This window comes from Adelges cooleyi, unplaced genomic scaffold (assembly GCF_023614345.1).
Source record: "Adelges cooleyi isolate 19-005CV unplaced genomic scaffold, UGA_ACOO_1.1 ACOO_flye_CR_arks_rails_tigmint_CR_PRNA_117, whole genome shotgun sequence".
Taxonomy (NCBI): Eukaryota; Metazoa; Arthropoda; class Insecta; order Hemiptera; family Adelgidae; genus Adelges; species Adelges cooleyi.
In genome coordinates, this window is record NW_026095770.1 from 207,089 (window position 1) to 231,428 (window position 24,340).

Consider the following 24,340-nt stretch of genomic DNA (forward strand, 5'->3'; position numbering starts at 1 on the left):
TAAATTATAATGATTAGGTTTTCTTAAAATTATATTGTTTTATGCACTAGATATTCCAAAGGTTTTATATTTTCCATTGATAAATTAAAAATGAAAGGCATGCCCGCCATACCGGAAATATTGCAAGATTTATTAAAGAAGTCATGCCAACAGTTCAGAAGCAAACTTGTTAACGAGTAAGATTTGTATAAAACCGTCATTCAATTCGGGCCAATAATTTAGATTTACAAATTTGCTAATTGAATTAGATGGTTAGTAGAATGTGCTGAGCTCTTTAAAGACACGAGACATCTTTATCGAGAGGTATTACCCGCACGCGGATTAGAAGTTTCAAAATATCAAGTGCACACTTTTTTCGATTGTGTTGCGGCTACTATGTCAAGGCAGTTGAGACAAATTGTTTTCAAATCATTGAATAATTTTATGGAATTCTTACGTGATTACAAAGTGAGAAAAAATATTCTGTTACATTCCAATTAAGTATAGTAATAAACTGTCAACAATGACTTAGAAAATCCTATACAATTTTTTGTTATCTCGTACAATAAGTTCCATACAATTTTTCTTCTTTTCTTCCAGTTACTAGATAGAAGCTATTCAAGCCAATTACTGCAGAACAAACATTATTCCTCAAACAACAATTATTTGTTCTTCCCAAGCACTTTTTACTATTCTTATTCTCGGTTAGTGTTGTGTTTTGAATTTCCAATTTTGCTTTATCACTTATATCTAAAGCATTTTTAAATGGTGTGTAAGCCATTTCACTACGCTTCTCGGGGCTGTATGATCATTTGATTCGATCGCTACGGGTTTATCTGTATTTATATGGTTTCCCATGTCTCATGAATATATTATTCTTTTATATAATTGTATAATACATACAATTACAAAAGTTGATTAAAAGATAACTGTATACGTTTTATTTAGAATGGCAATAATCTGAATACAGAATACAAAGACAGTTTGTTTGTCAATTGGACTTTTTTTATTTTAAAAGCAATACCTGATCAAAATTCAAGTAAAATAATATTTGAACCGTCTCGTGATGCTTGCTTGGATCTATTGTTGTCGATCCCAAGAGAAATTATTAAAACCGTTAAAGACATGCCAAGAATAGAACAGTTTTTAATAAAAGGTAATATGAATTTTACTTGTTAGTTAAAACTCTAAGAATGTGTGTTTAGAGTTCAAAGGTGATTCTACAATGGTTCTAAAAAACGTGTATGAGTCGGAAGAAGAAGTACAAGTTATGCTATTGGAAATTAAAAAAATATTAGAAAACAATTTTCCAGGGCCAGAAAAATACATTACTTACTATCAACCTTACTCGTATTTATTGGATGGCACCGAGGCCGAATTATTGGATAATTTTTTTTCGTCCGAACCATTTCCTTTATTAAACGTTTGTAGTTGCAAATTATTTATTTTTATTAAAAGTTAATCTAAAAGAAAAATAGCATATACCACTGCAGCTATATAACATATAATCAGTCGCTATTTCACATAAATTCCTAATTTAGGACTTTAACGAATGGGTAATTAAGTATGCAGCTATAAAAGATGACTTTTCTAAAATGCGTGATCTAGCTGAGTTAAACTTGATGTTGCTGGACGTATCCAAAGTGAATACAAACATAAAAAATAACATTGACGTTTTCAAAAATAGAATTATCGACTATTATAGGAATCTAACTCAGACGAATATATCTGAGTAAAAAATAATTTTATTTAAATTAATAACTAATAATTAACGCAAATATCAAGTTTTAAACATTACTTTCAGAATAAGTGTTGCGTTCGAAAAAATGGCATCCAAGGCTTCAGAAATGCCGGATACTATTGAGGATTTAGTTGAGTTAAATAACTATGTTACCGAATGTCGGGATAACACGTTGTTTAAAATCAAAGCGCAGTTACAAACGGTCGGAGAATATATAATGTTTCTTTTTGACTACACTGAATTTATTGGTAATCTTATGCGTCCTCATACTATTTATATGGATATGTATGTTTTACCGCTGGCATCATACTAAAATTTGCGTAGATATTTTGCGTCAAAGGCTCTCGTCACGATTTTTGATGGGTAATGGGGGGTAGAGATGGGGACGGACAGACAAGTACTGCAGTCTAAATTCTATAGAATCTTACATTAAAAGATGATTCACTAATAGTACTAAGGTTCAATGCTTATGACATTTAATGTGCAAATTAACATAATCTCATAAACATCGGAACGCCTAGCGTAAGGCTGAAAACATATCCATGATTCAGTGTTTTCCGTGAACCAGAGAATGAGATAAGTTTTTTTTTACTAAAAACTATAACTTTTTGAATAGATGACGATATCAATTTGGCATCGAGGGTATATCGGTGGCCTCAAGAAATTGACCAATTCCTGGATTTGGCAACGAGCCGAGTAATTCAAAAGAAAGGTGTAGTCGAAGGACAATTAAAAACTAAAAAAGCGGAATTTGAAATAGAGTATAACATTAAAACATTTATTTGAAAAACAAACTGGTTTTAACAAGACTCTAATATTCTGCGTAGTCTGAAAAACCACCTGAAATTGTTGGAGAATCTAAAACGAAAAGATCCGCCGATTTTAACAGATGATGAAATTGTAATTGCATCTGAAGATGTGGAACTGCTGACGAGTTGTTTAAAAGAAGATGTACTTACCGCTAAGGTAAATCATAAACACAGCGGTTCAAATTTCAGTCGCCTACCAAACTAGTATTGTTTTTTAACTCTAGAACATAAATAATACTGAGCGGTTGCTTGAAATTGAAGTAACGGCTTACACACGGCTCCAGTCAATGGTAGCTGCCACAGAACCGTTTGAGCGGTTATGGAATATTGTTCGTGATTTTCACAATTTTCATGAAATATGGTTAAATGGTAAACATTTTCAATCTGTTATAAATTAATTAATAGCGTGAATTCCTTCGTAACAGGGCCATTTCTACATCTGAACGCGATAGAAGTAAAAGATACGGTCGATAACATGTGGAAAAATCTTTATAAACTAGCAAGAACCTTGCAAGATTATCCGGGGTCAAAAAGAGTGGCCGAAATCGTACGCGGTCAAGTGGACGACTTTAAGCAATACTTACCCGTACTAGAAACGATTTGCAATCCTGGAATGCACGAACGACACTGGAAAGAAGTAATTACAATATAACTAGCTTGATATTTTCAACTCGTCGACATTTTACGTTTAGATAAGTAAATGTGTCGGCGTGGATTTGCATCCAAACGAAACGTCCACGTTGGCAGATATGATCAAAATAGGTTTGTTAAATCACATCGAGAGGCTGGAAGAAATCAGTACAACTGCGTCTAGAGAATATGCACTTGAGCATAATCTCCGTAAAATGAAAGAAGAATGGTTGAATATCGAATTCGAATGCACTCCGTATCGAGACACCGGTGTCAGCATATTGACGGGCTTAGATGACATACAAGTAATGCTGGACGATCATATACTTAAAGCGCAGACTATGCACGGCTCCATTTACATAAAACCGTTCGAAGCCGAGATGGATCGTTGGGAAAAAAAACTAGTCGTAATGCAACAAATTTTAGAACTTTGGATATCGGTAAGTGTGATCGTGGGTTATTTTTTCACAACTGTTTGTGGGTAATTTATAAAACAGTATCTAATCGCTTGTAGAGAGGTTATTTTCTTTTATCTTGTATACTTTTAACTTGCTTCGAAGCATATACAATGTATTCGTTCCTTATGGTATTAGTTCCTCGAGTATATGTTCTAGAGCTAATAAGAATTATTCGTTCCCGTTTCTTGATATTTTAGCTTCGATGCATAGCCGAGAAGTTATTGATTTGATTTTTATATTTTTTTGTGTTAACTTTTTAACCACCAACTGGAAATCGCGCCTGAAAGCCCAAAAGTTAAAAAAGTTTATCGCTCTCCTTTAATATCATGAAAATCCCTAAAAAAAAAAAAATGTTTTTTGATTTCAAATTACAACAGGTTTTAGTATTTATTTTTTAGAAAGTTGACATTTAGACCTTCGATACACAGTATGACATTTGTTTTTTTGTGGTTAAAACTATTTTTTTTTTATTGTCGCTTAATTTTAATTGAGTAGAAAAAAAAATCACGGAAATATGAAAATTAGTTTAAATTTCCATTCGAAATGAGAATTGCCCTGGAACCATATATTAAATTACCTAGAGTATCACATCGAAATGTTTATTTGAAAGTGATCAAATAGTTTTAGTAGTAATAATTCCTTAAGACCTTCCCCACCCCACTGTGCTGGTTTTTCTGTTCTAGATAAAATAAAACATTGGTTTCTTTCGTTACAAAGGTTAACATACTTTTTGTTTTGACTAAAGGAAGGTGTAATAAACAAACTATTAAACAGTTTGTTACCCAACGGGTAAATCGCTTCAATAAAATTAGATCTTTGTCTCGCTCTCTTTTTCTCACGTTCCACAATTAATATTGAACATTTTTTTTTGCTTCAGAAAAAAAATCTTCAGAATGAATAAATTTGATTAGCTTCAGGAAAAATAGGTACTTTAAGAAACGAATGATTATTATGAGTTCTAGAACAAATATCTTTTACTTATTCCGGAACGAAGTCTGCTTATACTAGAGTCAAATAGTTATGATTAATTTAGGACCCCTAGAAAATAATATTTGTTCATAGGTGCAACGGATTTGGATGTATTTGGGTCCGATATTTAGTTCAGAAGACATTAACCGTCAAATGCCGGAAGAAGCGCGAAATTTCAGAGCCGTAGATGCCATATGGCGTCAAATCATGATAAATACAGTTAGTAACCGTCAAGTACTCGAAGCAACAGAATATCCCAACATGTTGCTGTTGCTTAAAAATTGTAGCATAATGTTCGAACAAATACAAAAAGGATTAAACGAATATTTGGAAAAGAAACGCCTTTTCTTTCCGAGGTATGCATACGTTGAAATCGTCATAAGTTTGTTCAGTAATTTACCAATGCGAAAATATTGGTCATTTGTAGGTTTTTCTTCTTGTCAAACGACGAGCTACTTGAAATATTATCGGAAACAAAGGATCCTTTGCGAGTCCAGCCACATTTAAAAAAATGCTTCGAAGGTATTGCTAAACTAGATTTCACAAAGAGTGTTGAGGTAGTCGGAATGATATCAGACGAAGGTGAAATCGTTAAATTTAATGGAACTATTTATCCGGCAGAGGCAAAGGTATTCATTTAACCTGGGCTAAAGTAATTGAGTTGTATAGTTATGTTTTACTCAATGGGTGGTTTTAAAAGGGACTAGTGGAAAAATGGTTAATACAAGTAGAAATATTTATGATTCAATCGATAAATGAAATAATAAACGACGCGACCTCGGAATACCAGCTTACTGTACGTGATAAATGGGTATTGTTGTGGCCTGGAATGGTAGTTTTATGTGCAGCGACTATAAATTGGACGGCAGAAGTCGAAAACGCTATTGGACGAAGACTATTACCCGTAGCTATGAAACATAAAATAACGACCCTATATTAATTACTTAATTATTATTTGTTTGGCCAAACGTAGATGTACTATGATGAAAGCAATCAACAAATTGAAGATATGGTGCGATTAGTGCGTGGAGAACTTAGCAAAGGAGAAAGACAAACCGTGTGCGCGTTGATTGTTATTGATGTTCACGGTAATGATATTTACATGTATCAACTGTATGATTCGACGACATTACTACCTATTTAATATTTTACTTTCGGTCGGAGATAATTGAAGCTTCTTAAAACAAAAAAATCATGTTTTTTAATTTATGTTACAAAGCTCGAGATGTAGTCAAGAGTTTAATTAATCTGAAAGTGAGCAATATTCGTGATTTCAATTGGATTTGCCAATTACGGTATTACAACAAAGACTCGAGAACAACTGTTTCGATGATAAACACAATACTCGATTACGGTTGTGAATACTTGGGAAACTCTCCTAGATTGGTTATAACACCTTTGACCGATCGTTGCTATAGGTCGGCATTAGAAATTCATAATACTTGGTCTTTTGATTTAGTTGTTATCTTTTTCTGTATTAGAACATTAATGGGCGCATTAAAATTAAATCTCGGTGGTGCGCCCGAAGGACCAGCCGGTACAGGAAAGACCGAAACTACAAAAGACTTAGCCAAAGCGATTGCTAAGCAGTGTATTGTTTTTAATTGCTCAGACGGATTGGACTACCAATATATGGGAAAATTTTTCATGGTACGAAATTTAAAATTAACTTTGTACAATGATTTGTTTAATGTCACAAAACACCGTGTACCAATTAAGGTGTTTAGAAAACCCGTATAAGAACATGTTTGTTTCCAAGATTAAGTTGACTTTTAACATTTCTAGTTACAGTGATTAATAAGGTTAACCTTAGGCGATCTTCAATAAAACTAGCTCTCTGATAGTTAATTTTTTAACTGTTAACTAATTATCACACTTTCTCGTCAAATTCGTGTCAGACATAGATATAATACTCTAGTACTACTAATAATAATGTTAATGGTATCAGATCATTTTTTGTTGTCAATCTCTTTTTCCAAATCCCAATTGTGTTTAGATAAAAATCGCACGGCACATTTAATTCTTTTAAGTTCATTGCACCGGTAAATCTTTTCTTTTTCTAACATTGCTGTATGCTCGTTGTCAATTGTTTTTGATTCCAATAATCTTAAGTTCTAATTAATTTTGAAGTGATTCACTATTATTTTTTTATTGTATTTTAAGAAAAGAACTTATATATTTATATAATTATTGATACCATTTAAAGCTAAACCACTCGTAGTTTTTTTTTAAAATGACCTTGTGTAAACGTCATTAAGTTGTGTTCTCTATTGTCTGTGAACACTAGGGATTAGCTCAGTCTGGAGCATGGGCTTGTTTTGACGAATTTAATAGAATCGAGTTGGAAGTATTGTCTGTTATTGCTCAACAAGTACTCACTATACAGATGGCGGTGAGAGCAGGAGCTGAAAAATTCATGTTCGAAGGTACAGAACTAACTTTGAATCCGACTTGTGCCGTTTTCATTACAATGAATCCTGGGTAAATATAAAATATGTTAATGTGTTACGAAGAGACAATGCTTGTACCAATATTTTTTTCAAATAGATATGCTGGAAGACAAGAACTTCCAGATAACCTAAAGGTTTTATTCCGCACTGTAGCTATGATGGTACCTGATTATGCAATGATCGGAGAAATAAAGTTGTACTCGATGGGCTTCAGTGATGCCCGAAGGTATATTAGTAGTATTTTAATAAATAAGACAAATGACACCATGCCTATGTAAAACTGTTATTATAGTTTGGCTGAAAAAATAGTTGACACTTACAAGTTATGTTCGGAACAGTTGTCATCTCAGTCGCATTACGATTATGGAATGCGAGCAGTGATATCGGTTTTAACGTCTATTGGAAATCTAAAACTAAAATATCCTGATAAAAACGAAGCACAAATAGTGTTAAGGGCTATATACGACGTTAATATGCCGAAATTTTTATTAGAGGTATTTATACACTAGGAATGGTATTGGGTCAATTTAATTTACGTTATGAGAGATAATCAATGTTTGGTACCTAATAATTGGATATTTTATTTTATGTTTAATTATTGAATAATCATAACAATTACATAAAGTTATAATAATTGTTATGCTGATTAAATAATTAATTTAGTAAGAATAATTTTAAACTAATGAACTTTGAAACGCAAACTCACTTTGTACTTGAACGGTATTCCAGATATAGTAATTTATATTATACTTTTTTTTACCTATTTTTGGTTATATTTGAAACAAATAATATTGCTAAGATCTCTGGTTTATGGATAATATCCGAATTTCGTAGTTCCTTAACAGGTTTTTTTTATCTGAACATATTTTAGGACATGCCGCTATTTATTGGGATTTACGGTGATTTGTTCCCTGGAGTTCAGTTTTTGGTACCAGAACGAGATGAGCTTATCGATAAAATAAAAATAAATTTGGAAAAAAGAAACTTACAATGCACCGAATGGTATTTGGGTAAAATAATACAAATTTACGAAATGGTACTAGTGCGACATGGCATGATGATAGTTGGTGAACCACTTTCCGGAAAGACGTGTGCTTATCAGGTTTTTAATATATATTTTTATTATTTTCTATTTATAATTAATATAAGTAATAACAGAATACTTGGCCTCACCAAGGAACTCGTGTGGAAGCCCATATTATTATAAAAAAAAATCATTTTTTGTTAGAAAAAAATGACCGATTCTTTTAACATATCTAGCGAAGTAAGTCAGGCAGACTTCCAGATTGCTATGCAATTATTAAACTATATATAATTATAATAATTATATAACTATATATAATTATTATATTATTAAATAGGTAATATAAAAGCATAAAAGTAATAATAAACATTGTCAAATTTAAAAATTAAACACAATATCAATATAAATAACGTTTAGTGTGTGCAGTGCGCTGTGGCCTAGTATTTGTTGAGACAGCAGGCATAGACCTAAATTTAAAAACAATGTATCAGTAGACTAATACTACTACTTCAGCTGACAGAAGTATATAAGAACATGGATATATCTTTATATAGAAATATAGGACCCCGGGACTTTTGGTACTTCCATTACTAATCTCATTTCTTAAAAATCATCACTTATTTCCAATCTTATCGCTGATCTCTTATCTTTAAACTCTTTAATTGTCTGTAGATCATTAATTGTAGATAGACGACAGGGAGAGGAGGAGATGAATAGAGGGGAGAGAAGAAATAAAACTGTAGATATAGAGAGTGAAGGAAAATGAACATTGAAACATATTTGAAGGTGTCATAAGATACACTCATAATCCAGTTTTTCCTTTAAGGGAGAAACAATATTTTTTTAAAGCTCTAGCTCTAAATAATTAAAAGGTTTTTAACAGTTATTTAAAAACTATAAATAGAAACTTGTATAGTAATAATATTACTAGTAATGTATATTAATTTGAATATAATATTAATCTATCATAGGTGTTAGCAGAGTCATTGGGTGATTTGCAGATGAATCGAAGAGCTCTTATGAAAGAATTCAAAACTGCTTACAAAATAATTAACCCAAAAGCTATAACTATGGGTCAGCTGTATGGACAATTTGATTCGTTATCACACGAATGGCACGATGGTACGATTGAACATAGCATCTGATAAAGCGTTTTTCAGTAGATGGGATAAATTCATATGCACTTATTTAGGAGTTTTAGCAATTGTATTCCGAGAATTCGCCAAGAGTGCTACTCAAGACCGTAAGTGGATTGTATTCGATGGACCTGTCGATGCAGTTTGGATAGAAAACATGAACACTGTGTTGGATGATAATAAAAAACTTTGTTTAATGTCCGGAGAAATTATTCAAGTGCGTATGCAATGTGCACCATTCTGTCAATCTAAAGAGTAAAGGTTTATAAAGCTTTAATTCATGCGAGCGAAAGTGGACCGCATAAAATCAAAATAATTATGTTTTATCAAATTGGTTAAGCACTGCATAGCATAATACTTATCAGTAAAAAAAATCAATAGATTAAATCAAAAAAATTATATTTGATAATATGTACATTGTACCTATATGCTATGTAGTTTGTAAACACCTATAAATAAGATTTACATAACTTTTTCTGCAAAAAAGGGATTCATTGTATAATAACTACTAACTAATAATATACATTAATAAATGTAAATAAATAAAAATAAATGTTTTGATTTACTACTAAATAATGCACCCCATTATAACGCATAATTTATGTGCTAGAAAACCATCTAAATATAAACATGATAATATAATAATCCACGTACATGTATTGCAATATATGAAAAATAGGTAATAGAGAAATATATTTCCGTCATTCTGGTCACTGCAGCTCACCTTCCAGCTTACATGATAAAAGTTTACTTATGGTGACAATTTAGAACAATCTTTGTTGTTTACTCAGCGAAGTACCTTTCTACTTCTGAATATTATTATGACTTGTGTAGATGAGCAGTAAAATGACAATGACTTTTGAACCGGCTAACTTGGAGCAAGCCTCTCCTGCCACAGTGTCTCGTTGTGGAATGATTTACTTTGAGCCAAAATCACTTGGCTGGCTCTCGTTTTGGTACTCATACAGAGAGCTGCTAATGACCAAACTTCTGCCCGACCAACAAGTCATGATGGACGACGTCATCGAATGGCTAATCCCGGCAGTTTTAGATTTTGTATTCAGATCCTGCAACTTATTTTTATCCACTTCGGAAAATCATACGTTTAATGTGGGAAATAATAATTTTTTTAGTCCGCAAAATCTTTAACATAATTTTTTTTGCAGTCTTTTACGAGGCTATTGAACTCGTTGTTAAAAGAAGAAACAGGCGTCGGATTCGCGTCAGTCTGGTTGATGTGTGTCACGATATTTTGTATCATTTGGAGTGTGGGTGCAACAATTAAAGATGAAAGCCGAAATAAATTTGATTCGTTCTTTCGAAAACTAATTCTCGGCAATAACGAACAATATCCAAAACCGCAGTCGTTCAAGCTCACAAAAAATCACCTTTTTCCTGACACGGGCACGGTTTATGATTATATTTATGATAAAAAAAACAATGGTACTTGGATGCTTTGGTCTGAACGAATAGACCTAAAGAGGATTCCTTCGAACGCAAAAGTAAATCTACAGTTTTTGGATCAGGGTTAAATGAGTTATTTTATCCATCTTTATCTATCATATTTCTCCTTCGGTTAGGTTAGGTTTCATCTACTTCTAAATCTCTCTACAAGAATCTCTCTAACTTGTTTCATCACACACACTCTTAACATTATTTTTTCCTCATTTATACATATTCTTTATTATTTTTAAAAATGTTTTTGGGACACTAATAAGTCATGTAATAATTTGTGCTTGCATATATATGAGCCAAAACGCCAAATATAAATGAACGTTTGAACCAACCCCCCTCGATCTTTTTGAAAATTACACAGCTTGTCTGTTACGATGAAAAAGTGTTAACTTAAAAAAAGTTAACTATTTGATTTGATTATTTTTTTTGTTAAGTCAGCCCTTTGTTTTTATGCAGATAAACGAACTTATCATTGGAACAGATGAAACGGTCAAGCAACAATATTTTCTTAACTTGTTATTGAAATATGAAATCCCTATACTGTTTGTTGGCCCGACCGGCACAGGAAAGTCTGTTATAGTGTTGGACTATTTAATGCATTTGGCAAAAGAAAAATATTTGGTCAACGTACTTAACTTTTCCGCTCGTACAACTGCTAATACAGTACAAAATATAATAATTTCGAAATTAGACAAGTATGTCGTTTTACACGTTTAAAAAAAATACTGTATTTGAATAATTTGAACATTATATTTATATTCGTAATTACATTGCTTGCTCTTTTACATGCAAAGGCGGAGAAGAGGAATATATGGACCACCGGTTGGTAAAAAATGCATGCTGTTCATAGACGATTTAAGCATGCCCATACTAGAAAAATATGGAGCTCAACCTCCGATAGAGTTATTAAGGCAATGGATTGACCATGCACATTGGTACGATCTTCAGGAAATGTCTAGAATCGACATATTCGATATGGTATGTTGTGAGCTATATGTCAAATTTTTCTTATAATATATTCTTAAATGTAATTAGTAATTAATTATAATATATATTCACGTATTTATTTAACTATAAATACTTTTAATGTTGTTTTTTAAATGCCGTAGATATTTATAGGTGCTCTCCAACCTCCCGGCGGCGGATCCAACGATATCACTACAAGATTCACCAGACACTTAAGCGTTATCGGTATAAACTCGTTTAGTCAGGAAACCATGTCGAAAATTTTTACTCAGATAATCGACTGGCACGTCAGCAAAGGATTTGCTGAAGCTATTATGCTGCAGGCAAAAGTAAAAGATATAGTTTTACTATTTAAAATAGTATTGTATGTTTTACATATTATCTTTATTGTTAAGAACGCTATTGAAGCTACGTTGCACGTGTACAAAGAAGCCGTTTCTACGTTTTTACCAACTCCTGCGAAATCTCATTACACTTTTAATCTTCGAGACTTTGCCAGGGTTGTGAAAGGAATATTACTGTTGCCCGCATCTCGGTGCAAAACGTTGGAAAAATTTTTCCGTCTTTGGGTTCATGAGACGTGGCGAGTGTTCGGAGATCGCCTAGTGGACGATGACGACCGTTTAATGTTGTTCGAAGTCATGAAAACCGCATCATACAATTGCCTGAGACAACCAATTGATATGTATCTCAGTGATTTAATGCCTGCCGAAGAAATGTCTTTGAACGCCGACCACTTGCGAAATCTTTTTTACGGAAATTATATGGACCCCGATACGGATAAGAAAATTTACGACGAAGTGCACAGTGAAAAACTATTACTGCAGCACATGGAATTTTATCTGAGAGAATATAATACGGTTTCGAAAAGTCCGATGGCTTTAGTTATGTTCAAGTTCGCTATTGAGCACATTTCCCGAGTGAGTAGAGTACTTCAACAAGATAACGGGCACGTGCTGTTGGTCGGCATAGGCGGCAGCGGAAGACAGTCGGCTACAAAACTAGCAACTTTTATGGCCGATTTCGACCTATTTCAAGTACGTAAACTCGAAACGTTAACAAAGTTTATGAATAAAGTAAATTTGAATTGTTAAAACTAGGTAGAAATTGTGCGAAACTATGGTAAAAACGAATGGAATGACGATATTAAAAAGCTTTTAAGGGATGCAGGATGTAAAGGAAGACCTGTGACGTTTTTACTGTCTGATAATCAAATAGCTGACGAGAGTTTCGTGGAAGACATCAGCATGCTTTTAAACACTGGCGATATACCGAATTTATATCAGTCCGATGAAAGAGTTGATATTCTGGATAAGGTGTCAAATATTGCTCAAAGTCTAGTGAGTTACCGAACTGTCAACTGTACTAAATTCGATATAAGGTAACTTGAACACATTTTTGCAAATGTTTCATCTTCAGGGTAAAACGATTGAAACTACTCCACTCGCTCTCTACAACTTTTTCATAGAAAGAGTCAAGTCAAATCTTCATATTTCTCTGGCGATGTCACCAATTGGAGATACGTTTAGAAATCGTTTGAGAATGTTTCCTTCACTTATTAACTGTTGTACAATTGATTGGTAATTTATAAAAATTCTAGTTATAAAAAAGCCTGTATAGTGTGGGATCAGGGAGGTTACATGTCTACAGTAATTATTATAACTGCAAGTAATAAAATCACTTTTGGTTATGCTTCGATACGAATCTGTGGATAGTAGGTTCGAACCAGTAAGTCCAAACCAATTACATTATTAACTAGCACAGTTATAAAGTAGGGAGGTTCAGTATTCACAGATAAAAATTAAAATTTCGATAAAAGCATTATACCTAATCACAATATGTGCTTAAAAATTAATTTTTAGTATTAGGGTGGATACGATTAGTTTATTGTCTTTCTGTAAAAATGAATTGTTATAGTAACCTATACATCGTAATTTACAATATAATGAACATATTTTCATAACCTAATGACTGTTGCTTCACTCACACATAGCAACCTGAAAATTGACCTCGTCAAAGGGTAAATTTTCATTTTTTTGGGGGAGAGGGTATTAATAAAAAAAAAGGACTGCAGATTTTTGAGAACAGAATTCTAGATCTACGTTTGCTCTAATTTCTATCCCTTCTAGAGGAAAGGGTTTATGATATTTTTTTGGTTTGTCAATGATTATCAGTAGTACCATTTTTATAGAATATTCCACACAAATTTGGAATTAATTTGACTATTTTTTATAAAAGTTATATTGTAATTTCAAGTTGAAAAATATGTTAATTCTTGGATGTTATTTTCGGTTTAAAAGGGGAGGAGTAAAAAATGTTTTGTCCCACTAAAGTAACTTTCAGGTACGACTTCTGATTTATAGAGTTACTAGTTACTACACAAAGAAATGTCAAAAATGTACCGTAGGTCCAAAAAAAAAAAAAAATACACACCTTTGTAAATATAATGATACGATTCGCATCGAAGCTAACAAATTTACTATTAATAGCTGTGTAATATAGTTAGTCTTTAAAAAAATTTGAGCAAGTCTCTCTCTCTTTCTGTTTTTATTAATCGTCAGATCGATTAGTGGTTTTTCTTTCATTTGATAAAGATTCGGCTGTTATAGGTTTACTGTGTGGCCTGAGGACGCTCTTGAAAAAGTTGCTCAATATTTTATACAAACGATGGATATACCTGAAGCCATCGCTGATTCGTGTGTGGTAATATGTAAAGAGTTTCATACAACAGTTACAGATGCTTCTACTAGGTATTGAACGGTTGTTTTATTAATTGCGTTTCGTTTGCAACAAATGTTTATAATGGTATACCCGAACTACTTTCTAAGGTTCTTTAATAACCTAAAGAGACATAACTATGTCACACCAACGTCGTATCTTGAGTTGATTAGAACATTCCAAAATTTACATACGAAGAAAGTGGATGAAATAACTACATTAAAACAAAGATACTTGACAGGCTTGGACAAATTAGATTTTGCAGCTGGACAAGTTTCCATAATGCAAGATCAATTAACAGCCTTGAAGCCTAAGTTAGAAGAAACGTCAATAGCGACTGAAGCACTTTTAAAAAAAATTGAACAAGACACAGTTAAAGTTGAAGCAAAAAAAGAGGTAAATTAAATTATATTTATCCTAATGTGTTAAAATATAGATGGCTAAAGAGGCCTAAATTATTTCGTTAGCTTGTCGGAGCCGACGAAGCTCTTGCAAACGAAGCTGCGGCAGCATCGCAGGCAATTAAAGACGATTGTGAAAGTGATTTGGCCGAAGCCATACCGGCACTTGAAGCTGCCGTTTCGGCGTTAGATACTCTAAAACCAGCTGATATAACATTAGTAAAATCGATGAAAAATCCTCCTTACGGGGTGAAACTGGTTTTGGAAGCCGTCTGTGTCATGAAGGGTATTAAGTCGGAACGAAAACCGGACCCAAGTGGTTCCGGAAAAATGATTGAAGATTATTGGGGACCTTCGCAAAAACTTATTTCTGACACGAAATTTTTAGAAAGTTTGAAAACATACGATAAAGACAACATTGATCCTGTGATCATGAAACGCATTAGAGAAAAGTACAGTTTTTTGGTTCTTATTCTATTGTTAACTGTATAACTATTATATTATTTGTAGGTACATCAAAGATCCCGATTTCAACCCGATCAGTATTAAATCTGTTTCAACCGCGTGTGAAGGTCTATGTAAATGGGTCAGAGCGTTGGACGTTTATGATAAAGTTATAAAAGTGGTCGGACCGAAAAAGGAAAAACTACAGCAAGCAGAAACCGACTATGCCATGCAAATAGAAATGCTCAACGAAAAAAGAGCAGAACTGGCTGCTGTGGTTGGCAAACTGCAAGTGTTGAGAGACGAACTCGCCGCAAAGACTCAAGAAAAGAAGGAACTAGAAAACGATATAGATTTATGTTCTCAAAAACTCAGTAGAGCAGAACAGCTGATCAGTGGACTTAGCGGTGAGAAAAGTCGATGGAGTCAGACCGCCAGAGAATTACAGTCAACCTTAGACAATGCAATTGGTGATGTTTTAATATCATCGGGTGTGGTCGCATATCTTGGAGCATTCACAGTAGACTATAGGAATGTAAGCGTTTTGTCTAAATTCCAACTGGGAATCAGTAAATGTATTTTTATTTTTACAGAGCATTATTCAAGGTTGGAACATTACGTGTTTGAACGAAAATATTCCGTGTTCAAAGCAATTTTCATTGGTGTTCACATTGGGCGTACCAGTACTCATACGATCTTGGAACCTATTCGGTTTACCAGCTGATAACTTTTCTGTCGAGAACGGCATCATATTGTACAACGCTACGCGTTGGCCTCTGATGATCGATCCACAGGGCCAAGCGAACAAGTGGATAAAAAATATGGAAAAAGAAAATAATTTATACGTTATCAAATTATCGAGTTCAAATTACATGACTATTTTGCAATTGGCTATCGAACGCGGTTTACCGGTGTTGTTGGAAAACATATTGGAACATATCGACGCCACTTTCGGTAGTTACATAAAATAGGATTTTATACAATTTTTTTGCATATAGAATATGTTTATTATATACCTTTTACCCATTGAAAATCTCCAAGAAAATGCGTTACTGTTTGTCGTATAGATCCTGTGCTGTTAAGAAACGTGTACACTCAAGGAGGGGTGCAATACTTGAAGCTCGGTGAAAACTTATTGCAGTACAATAGTTCGTTCAGGTTTTACATCACTACTCGACTCCGAAATCCACATTACTTGCCGGAAATTTCAGTCAAAGTAAATCATTTTTTTTTCTATTTGTTTGTTATATGGGTTTTGACGTCAGAAATTTTTACTCAGTAACATTCTTGATTTCAAGTGTGTAGATAGCATATCAAGGATTGGACAGTCATTGCATTTTTTAAATTTAATTACGTAACTGAACTACTATTATTGAATAAAAATTACCATTCTAAGTTTAATTTGTAAATTAAATTTTCAATTAAAAATGTCTTTTTTTAATATAAAGACTGCATATACTATTGATGATTTAATTAATTATCAATCATTAGTTGTGATTTAAATAATATAAATAACAAATATATTATAATACCTAAAATATTTTATACCTCTTACCTATAACAGGGCTGAAATTTCTTAAATATATAAAAAGGATGAGACTGATATCTCTATTTAAATTAAATTATAATACTACACAATATACTATGTATTATACACTATACAACTTTTGAACATGGCCAAAATTATGATTGTTTTATTCTCCAAAATCTTATGTGAAATTATATTTCTTGGGATGTTTAGTTGATTTTTAAAATCGTTACTTAAGTTGTGAATAAACACTATTTTATGCGATTTCTAATTCTTAAAACAATTTTCTTTGCTAAATTCTAAATTAGTCTCGGAAGTCATGTCGCATTTATTTATTATTTTTTTAGCAATATGAAATTCTCAATTATTTTGTACGTTTTTTACATTTTTGAAAACAATTTTAAGAATAAACCAAAGTACCAGAAAGACCAAACCAATAGAAAAATATTGATGACAATATTTTTCTGTACTCGCAAAACTTTACATTATGTTTTGAATAAAAACTAAATTAGATCAATTTTAAACATTTAATTTTGCTGAACTCGATACTGGACTTGGACTGTTTGTTCAATTTAATTTTGGGTCAATCCACGTGAAATCACTTAACTTGTGTGCCACTATATTTAACAAATGTTTGTTATTTTCATCATACATTCTTTATAGGTCCTTAATAACAAAAAAATTAAATCAAACATTTTTAATTTATTTTGGCCTTAAGTGGTTCGGTTTTTAAAAAAATGTGTAATTGGTATAAAAGTAGTTCAACTACTAAATTTGTTATTCATTATAGTAGATAACTGTAATTGGTAGGTTATGAAAAAACTATAAATCATAGTAAATAGTAGTTTGTATCAGTATAATTTTGTTTGTAAACTTAACCCCTGAGAAAAACACAATATTTTGTTTCGTTACAGGTGACTCTGTTGAATTTTATGATAACTAATCAAGGTCTACAAGATCAATTACTCGGAATTGTTGTGGCCAAGGAGCGACCTCTGTTAGAAGAGAAAAAAAACGAACTGATAGTTGAAAGTGCTCAAAACAAAAAATTACTAAAGGAAATCGAAGACAAAATATTATACGTTTTATCGTCGTCGGAAGGAAATATTTTGGAAGACGAATCTGCAATACAAATTCTTTCGTCGTCGAAGGTAACTAGTTATTGTCGATCAATATTTAATATTCTTCGGTAAATTTTTATGTGGTTGACATAGACGTTATCTGCGGAAATTCAAGTAAAACAAGAAGCTGCTGCAGTGACTGAACAAGAGATAGACGTGGCTCGAAATGTTTACATTCCAGTATCGACACACTCTGCGGTTTTATTTTTTTGTATTTCGGATTTAGCCAATATCGATCCTATGTACCAATATTCATTGACGTGGTTCATTAATTTATATCACCAAGTTCGTTTGATATTTTTAAAAACGTAAAATCACCAACTAAACAATAATTTTCCAAATAATAGAAAAATATGAATTTAAACACAACTATGATACAAACAATAATTATATGTTTTATTTTCTTTTATCAGTCTATCACTAAAAGTGAAAAATCTGATGACGTTAATAAAAGAATACAAATTTTAAACGATGATTTTACGTACAGCATCTATAGGAATGTTTGCAGATCATTGTTCGAAAAAGATAAACTGATATTTTCATTTGTATTAACTACTGGAATATTTCAATCGAAAGTAAAATCATACATTGTTGACTACGGCGAATTCAATAAAATATTGTTATTATATGTAATAGGGAAAACTGAATAATGAAATATTGACATTTTTTTTGACCGGCGGAGTTGGTCTGAAAAATCCATATCCGAATCCTGCTCCCGAATGGTTGTCCGATAAATCATGGGCTGAAATTGTGAGAGCATCTCATTTACCAAAGTAAATATTTCAACAAAAAAACCTATTTTAACTAGCATAGATGATAAGTTATTGGTTAGAAAACTTAGAAGATACAAGACCGAGTAAAACAATGTAGTTTGTACAATAACATTATCCGCGTAGGTTAGGTGAGCTGTCCAACTCAATTAAAACATCACTAGAAGAATGGAAAATATGGTACAATTTAGTCAATCCTCAAGATGCGACTATACCAAAACCGTATAGCAATGTTGAAGATTTTGAAAAACTTGTAATCATCAAGTGCTTACGATACGACAAAGTAGTTCCTGCCGTTCAGGTATTTATTAATAATAGATGAATTGTTTTAGCTATCGACGGTATTGTGTTATTTGTATCGATAATTGTGTAAAATATGCTTAGCAATACGTCATCAATAGTATGGGACAACGGTACATTGAGCCTCCGCCATTTGATTTAGGCGACTCGTATAAAGACTCGAGTTGTTGCACTCCTTTGATATTCGTATTATCGGCAGGTGCAGATCCCATGTCGGGTCTAATAAAGTTTGCCGAAGACAATGATATCAGTCGTACTGATTTGATGACCATATCTCTCGGCCAAGGACAAGTAAACACTATTTATTTACTTATTAAATACATGAGACTCTACTGTAGCCATACAATAATATTTCAGGGCCCAATAGCGAAAAACATGATAACAACCGGTATAGCGACCGGCCAATGGGTTGTGTTGCAAAATTGTCATTTGGCTGTCAGCTGGATGAAAGAACTCGATAGAATTTGTGATGAAGACATCGTACCCAGTAGAACTCACGAAGCGTTTCGGCTTTGGCTTACTAGTTATCCGTCCAACGATTTTCCAGTTACTATATTACAAAATGGTAAATACATATTATACTGTACACGGAATATGGTAGCTAAGTTATTGACAAGTCTATCGATGATTTGGTTTAGGCATTAAAATGATCAATGAAGCTCCTAAGGGCCTTAAAATGAATTTATTGCGTTCTTATACTTCGGATCCAATAAGCGATCCCGAATTCTATGAGAGCTGTAAAAATTTAACCAACTGGAGAACGTTGCTATTTTCGCTCTGTTTCTTTCACGGAATAGTTCAAGAGCGAAGAAATTTTGGACCGCTCGGATGGAATATCCCGTACGAGTTCAACGAATCGGACTTGCGAATTAGCGTTATGCAACTACAAGTATATATACTCGGGTTTTTACAAGGTTATGAGTTTCTTATGATTGCGATCCCCTATTAGATGTTCTTGAACGATTATGTGGAAATCCCATTTACGGCCCTCCTGTACCTCACTGGCGAATGCAACTACGGCGGGCGTGTTACCGACGATAAAGATAGACGGTTGCTTAATTCGCTGTTGTCTATATTTTATAACACGAGAGTTGTTAAAGAAGAATCGTGAGTAGAAACGCTTTGTTGACAACCTATTGTGCTCAGCAATAGAAAAGTTTTATTTTGGTTAAAATCAAATAAATTGATTATTAACGATTTTAACCACAGACAGAAACTTTTAACTACGAGAATTATTTTGTGTCTATAATTAAGTAATTATAGAAAATCAACCCATTTTACTTGTTTTACTAGATATACATTCTCGCCGAGTGGCATTTACCACGTTCCTAAGGACACCACTTATGAGGGATGTTTAAATTATCTAAGATCATTGCCAATGAGTCCACAGCCGGAAGTATTTGGATTGCACGAAAACGCGAACATAACGAAAAATAACAAAGAAACAAACATGGTAGGTGTTTCAATATCTAAATTAACTAAAAACGAGACGATCGTATACATGTTTGCGCTTATGTATTATTCGTTCATAATCACAGCTGTTGACGGGTACAATTTTAACACAATCTCAAATTGGAGGAGGTAGTACTGATACAAACGTTGATAAAAAAATGATCGAACTAGCCAGCTCAATAGCTCAGAATATTCCAAATCTATTCGACGTTTTCCAGGCCGCTAATAAATATCCGACGAGATACGAACAATCTATGAACACTGTTATTCGACAAGTGCTGAAACGCTGCATTCACAGTATTGTCAAACATCGATAATGGTCTTCTTCGTTTTAATTTAGGAACTGATACGTTTCAATAAATTGCTGAACGTCATCAAAAAGTCATTAGTGGAGATCCAAAAAGCCATAAAGGGTGTTGTCGTCATGTCGGCCGACTTGGAAGAACTTTACACGAGTTTAGTTGTCGGTCGCGTTCCAGCCAGTTGGTTAGCCAAATCATACCCGTCTCTAAAACCGTTGGGTGGTTATATAACCGACTTGTTAGAAAGGTATATAAACCGGTAGATTGACTGCGCAGAAAGTACCGATTAGCATTGTCGTATTCTAAATATTACAAATGACTCTTTCAGATTGAATTTTTTCCAAAATTGGCTCGACAACGGTGTGCCAGCTGTATTTTGGCTTTCCGGTTTTTATTTCACGCAATCGTTTTTATCGGGAGTGCTACAGAATTTTGCACGTAAACACAAAATACCCATCGACCAACTTGGATTCGAATTTGAAATTACCGTGTACGAAACTGACGATGACGTACACAGTGAACCGGTCTTGGGAGCTTATTGTCGGGTAAAAATCGATTTCATAATAAAACGGTATAAATATTTTTTATTGTGTTGCGACTGAAATTTGGATAGATCAGTCAAATTGAAGTGCACATTTGATTGATTATCCGGATTTTTTTTCTACTAATAAATTTATAAATCACAATTTTTGATACATAAAGCAAAGTTTGAGTTTGGATTCTGTTGGTTGTATATTTATTAAAATTATTATCAATTATTTTTGTTCAGTTCCGCAAGGAAAATTTTCCTATATTATAACCAGTTGCTTCCTTCATTGAAATACGTTTAAACCAATGGAAGAAATATGTAAATTAATTTTTGTATACATAAATCGTTAAAAACTGTGTTCTTTTTTAGGGTCTTTTTCTGGAAGGAGCTAGATGGGACCGAGAATCAATGATGTTGAATGAATGTTATCCTAAAATTCTTTACGATACAGTACCGATTATTTGGTTTAAGCCTGGCATCAAGGTATGTACATAAACCGTTGTAATAATTTTGGATTATTGAGAAAGATAGAAAGCCATAAATAATAAATAATGGGTAGGACATCAAGCTCATCGCCTTAGAATAAAGTGATAACATTTTTAACCTTACTAACCATACCCACTTCCCCAGGATGAAAAAAGCCATTTTATCATCATAATAATTAAAAAAAAATAGTATATTTTATTACTCCTTTTCAAAACTTTAAAAGCGTATAACACTCGCAGGATTCCGGTGGACAGTCGTAAACAAAAATATAAGGGTCTTCCTCTCCCGTTTTGGTTTATTGCTTCTTGTCCTGTAACAACCATATACACTAATCTACGGGCTACATTGTTTAAGAAAATCCACGGAAGATATTATAAAGAAAATTGCCCAAAAGGCATTAGACCTAATATTATTTTATTAGTAACTTGTAATTTTTTAACAGCAACATCTGTCCCTTTCAAACATATATACAGGTTGATTCATTTTAGGTAAGACACTCATTTTCTCGGAATACATTAAAATTTTGAACAATATTATTTCCCAATATTTTTAGTTTCACATAGCACTATATTTTTCAATATTTAGAACATGTTTATCACCAATCCTTATAAGCCAAAAAAGGGGGTTTTAAGTTTTTTTTAAAGGCAACATATGTTTTTAATAATATAAATTTGTAGACAAAAAGTATAAATACATGTTAGCGTTTGAATTTTCAATTTTCAGCCATCTGTTAATTTGTTGTGACTTTGTAAAGATATTACATTTCCTCTTAATAATTATATTATATTTCTTCGGTTTTCCAAAACCGGTAGCACATAAAATTCATATTTATGTTCGCATTGTCAATTTAGCGATACCACTCTAACAATATCACAACGCGCGTGGTTATTTATTATATCTGATTAAGACACATAGTACGGTAACACGTCAAATTATTTTTATGCGATTTAACTACTCGTATTTGTAGAAACGATTGAAAATATTAAGAAATACAGAAAAATAAAATCTTTATAAATTCATAACAAATAAATGAAAATTCAAAATTCAAACACTAATATATTTTTACATTTTTTGTCTACAAATTTATGTTATTAAAAACATATAATGCCTTTTAAAAAAACTTAAAACTCCCTTTTTTGGCTTATAAGGATTGGTGATAAAAATGTTCTAAATATTGAAAAATATAGTGCTATGTGAAACTAAAAATATTGGGAAATAATATTGTTCAAAATATTAATATATTCCGAGAAAATGAGTGTCTTACCCTTACCCTGTAATCTATACAGAGTGAATCATTAAGGGTAAGAGAATATTTGTTTTTTTTTTAAATAATTGAAATTAAGTTAAAAAAGTCAAAATGTCGATTAAATTATTCTACTTTCAAAATTAAGTTAAATATATACGTTCCCATTTTAGTTTCAAAGGTTAATAGATCTTTTAAAAATAATAAAAATAATAAATATTTAGTAACTTCATAAGACTGTAAAATAAGAAAAACAAAAATATTAACAAAAAAAAAATATATATAAAATTGCTCTGTATAACTTTCTCTCTCTTCAAAAATGATGGCAACCTTTTACAGAACTATTATTGGCGTGTCCTATCCATTGTTTTATTTTCTATGAGACGGACGAAATAAAAACAAAAACGTTGAATGATTCGCCTGTACAATTAATGATGTACAGATTTTAGAAGTGTCCAGAAATACTAATTTTTGTTTTTCAATATTAAAATACTAGATTTGTACGATTTTTTTTTTTTTTTTTTGTAAGGTAATTCCCCTATAATTGTGTGGTAAAATGTTCAACGATATAGCCGTGAAATATTGTAACAAACTTATGGATTGATTTTTATTAAAGACATCATTACTATTTGACTAATACGTTATTTGCAATTTTGTTGTGTTTCAGTCACAATTTATAAAAAAGGCTTCGTACGATAGTCCCATTTATAAAACAAGCGCTCGACGTGGTGTATTAGCGACTACGGGACATTCGTCGAATTTTGTTATGTTTATTGGTCTCAAAACTGACAAACATGAAAACCACTGGATAAATCGGGGCACCGCTTGTTTATGTCAACTTGACGATTAGAAACAAAAAGATTGTTAAACAATTAGTTTGAAAATAATCACATTTTGGCGTAATAACATTATGTCGAGATAAGTTTATTTTCTAGTGTATTATTATTAATAATTTCTAAAAAAAATATATATATTACATTGTTACATTTTCTAAGATTGATCGTTTTAGTTTTTTTTAATTTACAGTCCCTATTTTAATTTAAATAGATGAAACTAGTAAGGGAATCAGTATTAGTCTCAGAAAATTGAATTCAAATTTGCCAGAAGTTGAAAGTAGCTGTTGGTCATTACTAAAGTCATCTTCGTCTTATGATTCGTCAATATTTTGGTGTTCAACGTAAATTCTTAATTTCTAATTTTTCTAACTACCTCAGCGTCAACCACATCTATAAAATACAACATATGTCTTCCTTGACCAAAAGTTAACTCCGACATCGTTGTTATTATTTATTTATTTAACGCCCAGTCGAGTAATGTAATGTCAAAAATACACTCCAATTTAAGATAATATGGTTGCCCAACGACGTACGACGATACTATAATTGCACCACCTTGTACACATTGCACCATTTTGTACAATAAGTAATAT

At 32.4% G+C, this 24,340-nt stretch overlaps 1 protein-coding gene across 1 annotated transcript; it reads left to right on the forward strand.

Annotated features, from left to right (window-relative positions):
* Nucleotides 1–1,802: 1,802 nt before the first annotated feature.
* LOC126847683 (dynein axonemal heavy chain 3-like) lies at nt 1,803–23,761 on the forward strand. Its single transcript, XM_050588060.1, is given in 47 exon segments — nt 1,803–1,968; nt 2,337–2,481; nt 2,548–2,686; nt 2,754–2,898; nt 2,955–3,166; nt 3,222–3,599; nt 4,680–4,942; nt 5,014–5,215; nt 5,287–5,490; nt 5,560–5,674; nt 5,806–6,004; nt 6,068–6,236; nt 6,874–7,067; nt 7,134–7,262; nt 7,329–7,530; nt 7,908–8,138; nt 9,032–9,182; nt 9,253–9,413; nt 10,031–10,306; nt 10,363–10,698; nt 11,108–11,346; nt 11,446–11,629; nt 11,761–11,946; nt 12,013–12,654; nt 12,718–12,957; nt 13,037–13,197; nt 14,227–14,367; nt 14,446–14,731; nt 14,803–15,188; nt 15,247–15,715; nt 15,774–16,134; nt 16,248–16,396; nt 17,623–17,859; nt 17,923–18,114; nt 18,243–18,404; nt 18,466–18,602; nt 18,726–18,900; nt 18,984–19,190; nt 19,257–19,464; nt 19,538–19,788; nt 19,849–20,006; nt 20,193–20,352; nt 20,438–20,630; nt 20,633–20,900; nt 20,982–21,198; nt 21,552–21,665; nt 23,579–23,761. Coding segments are annotated over 47 exon segments (10,320 nt in total). The 5' UTR covers nt 1,803–1,805.
* Nucleotides 23,762–24,340: the final 579 nt, after the last annotated feature.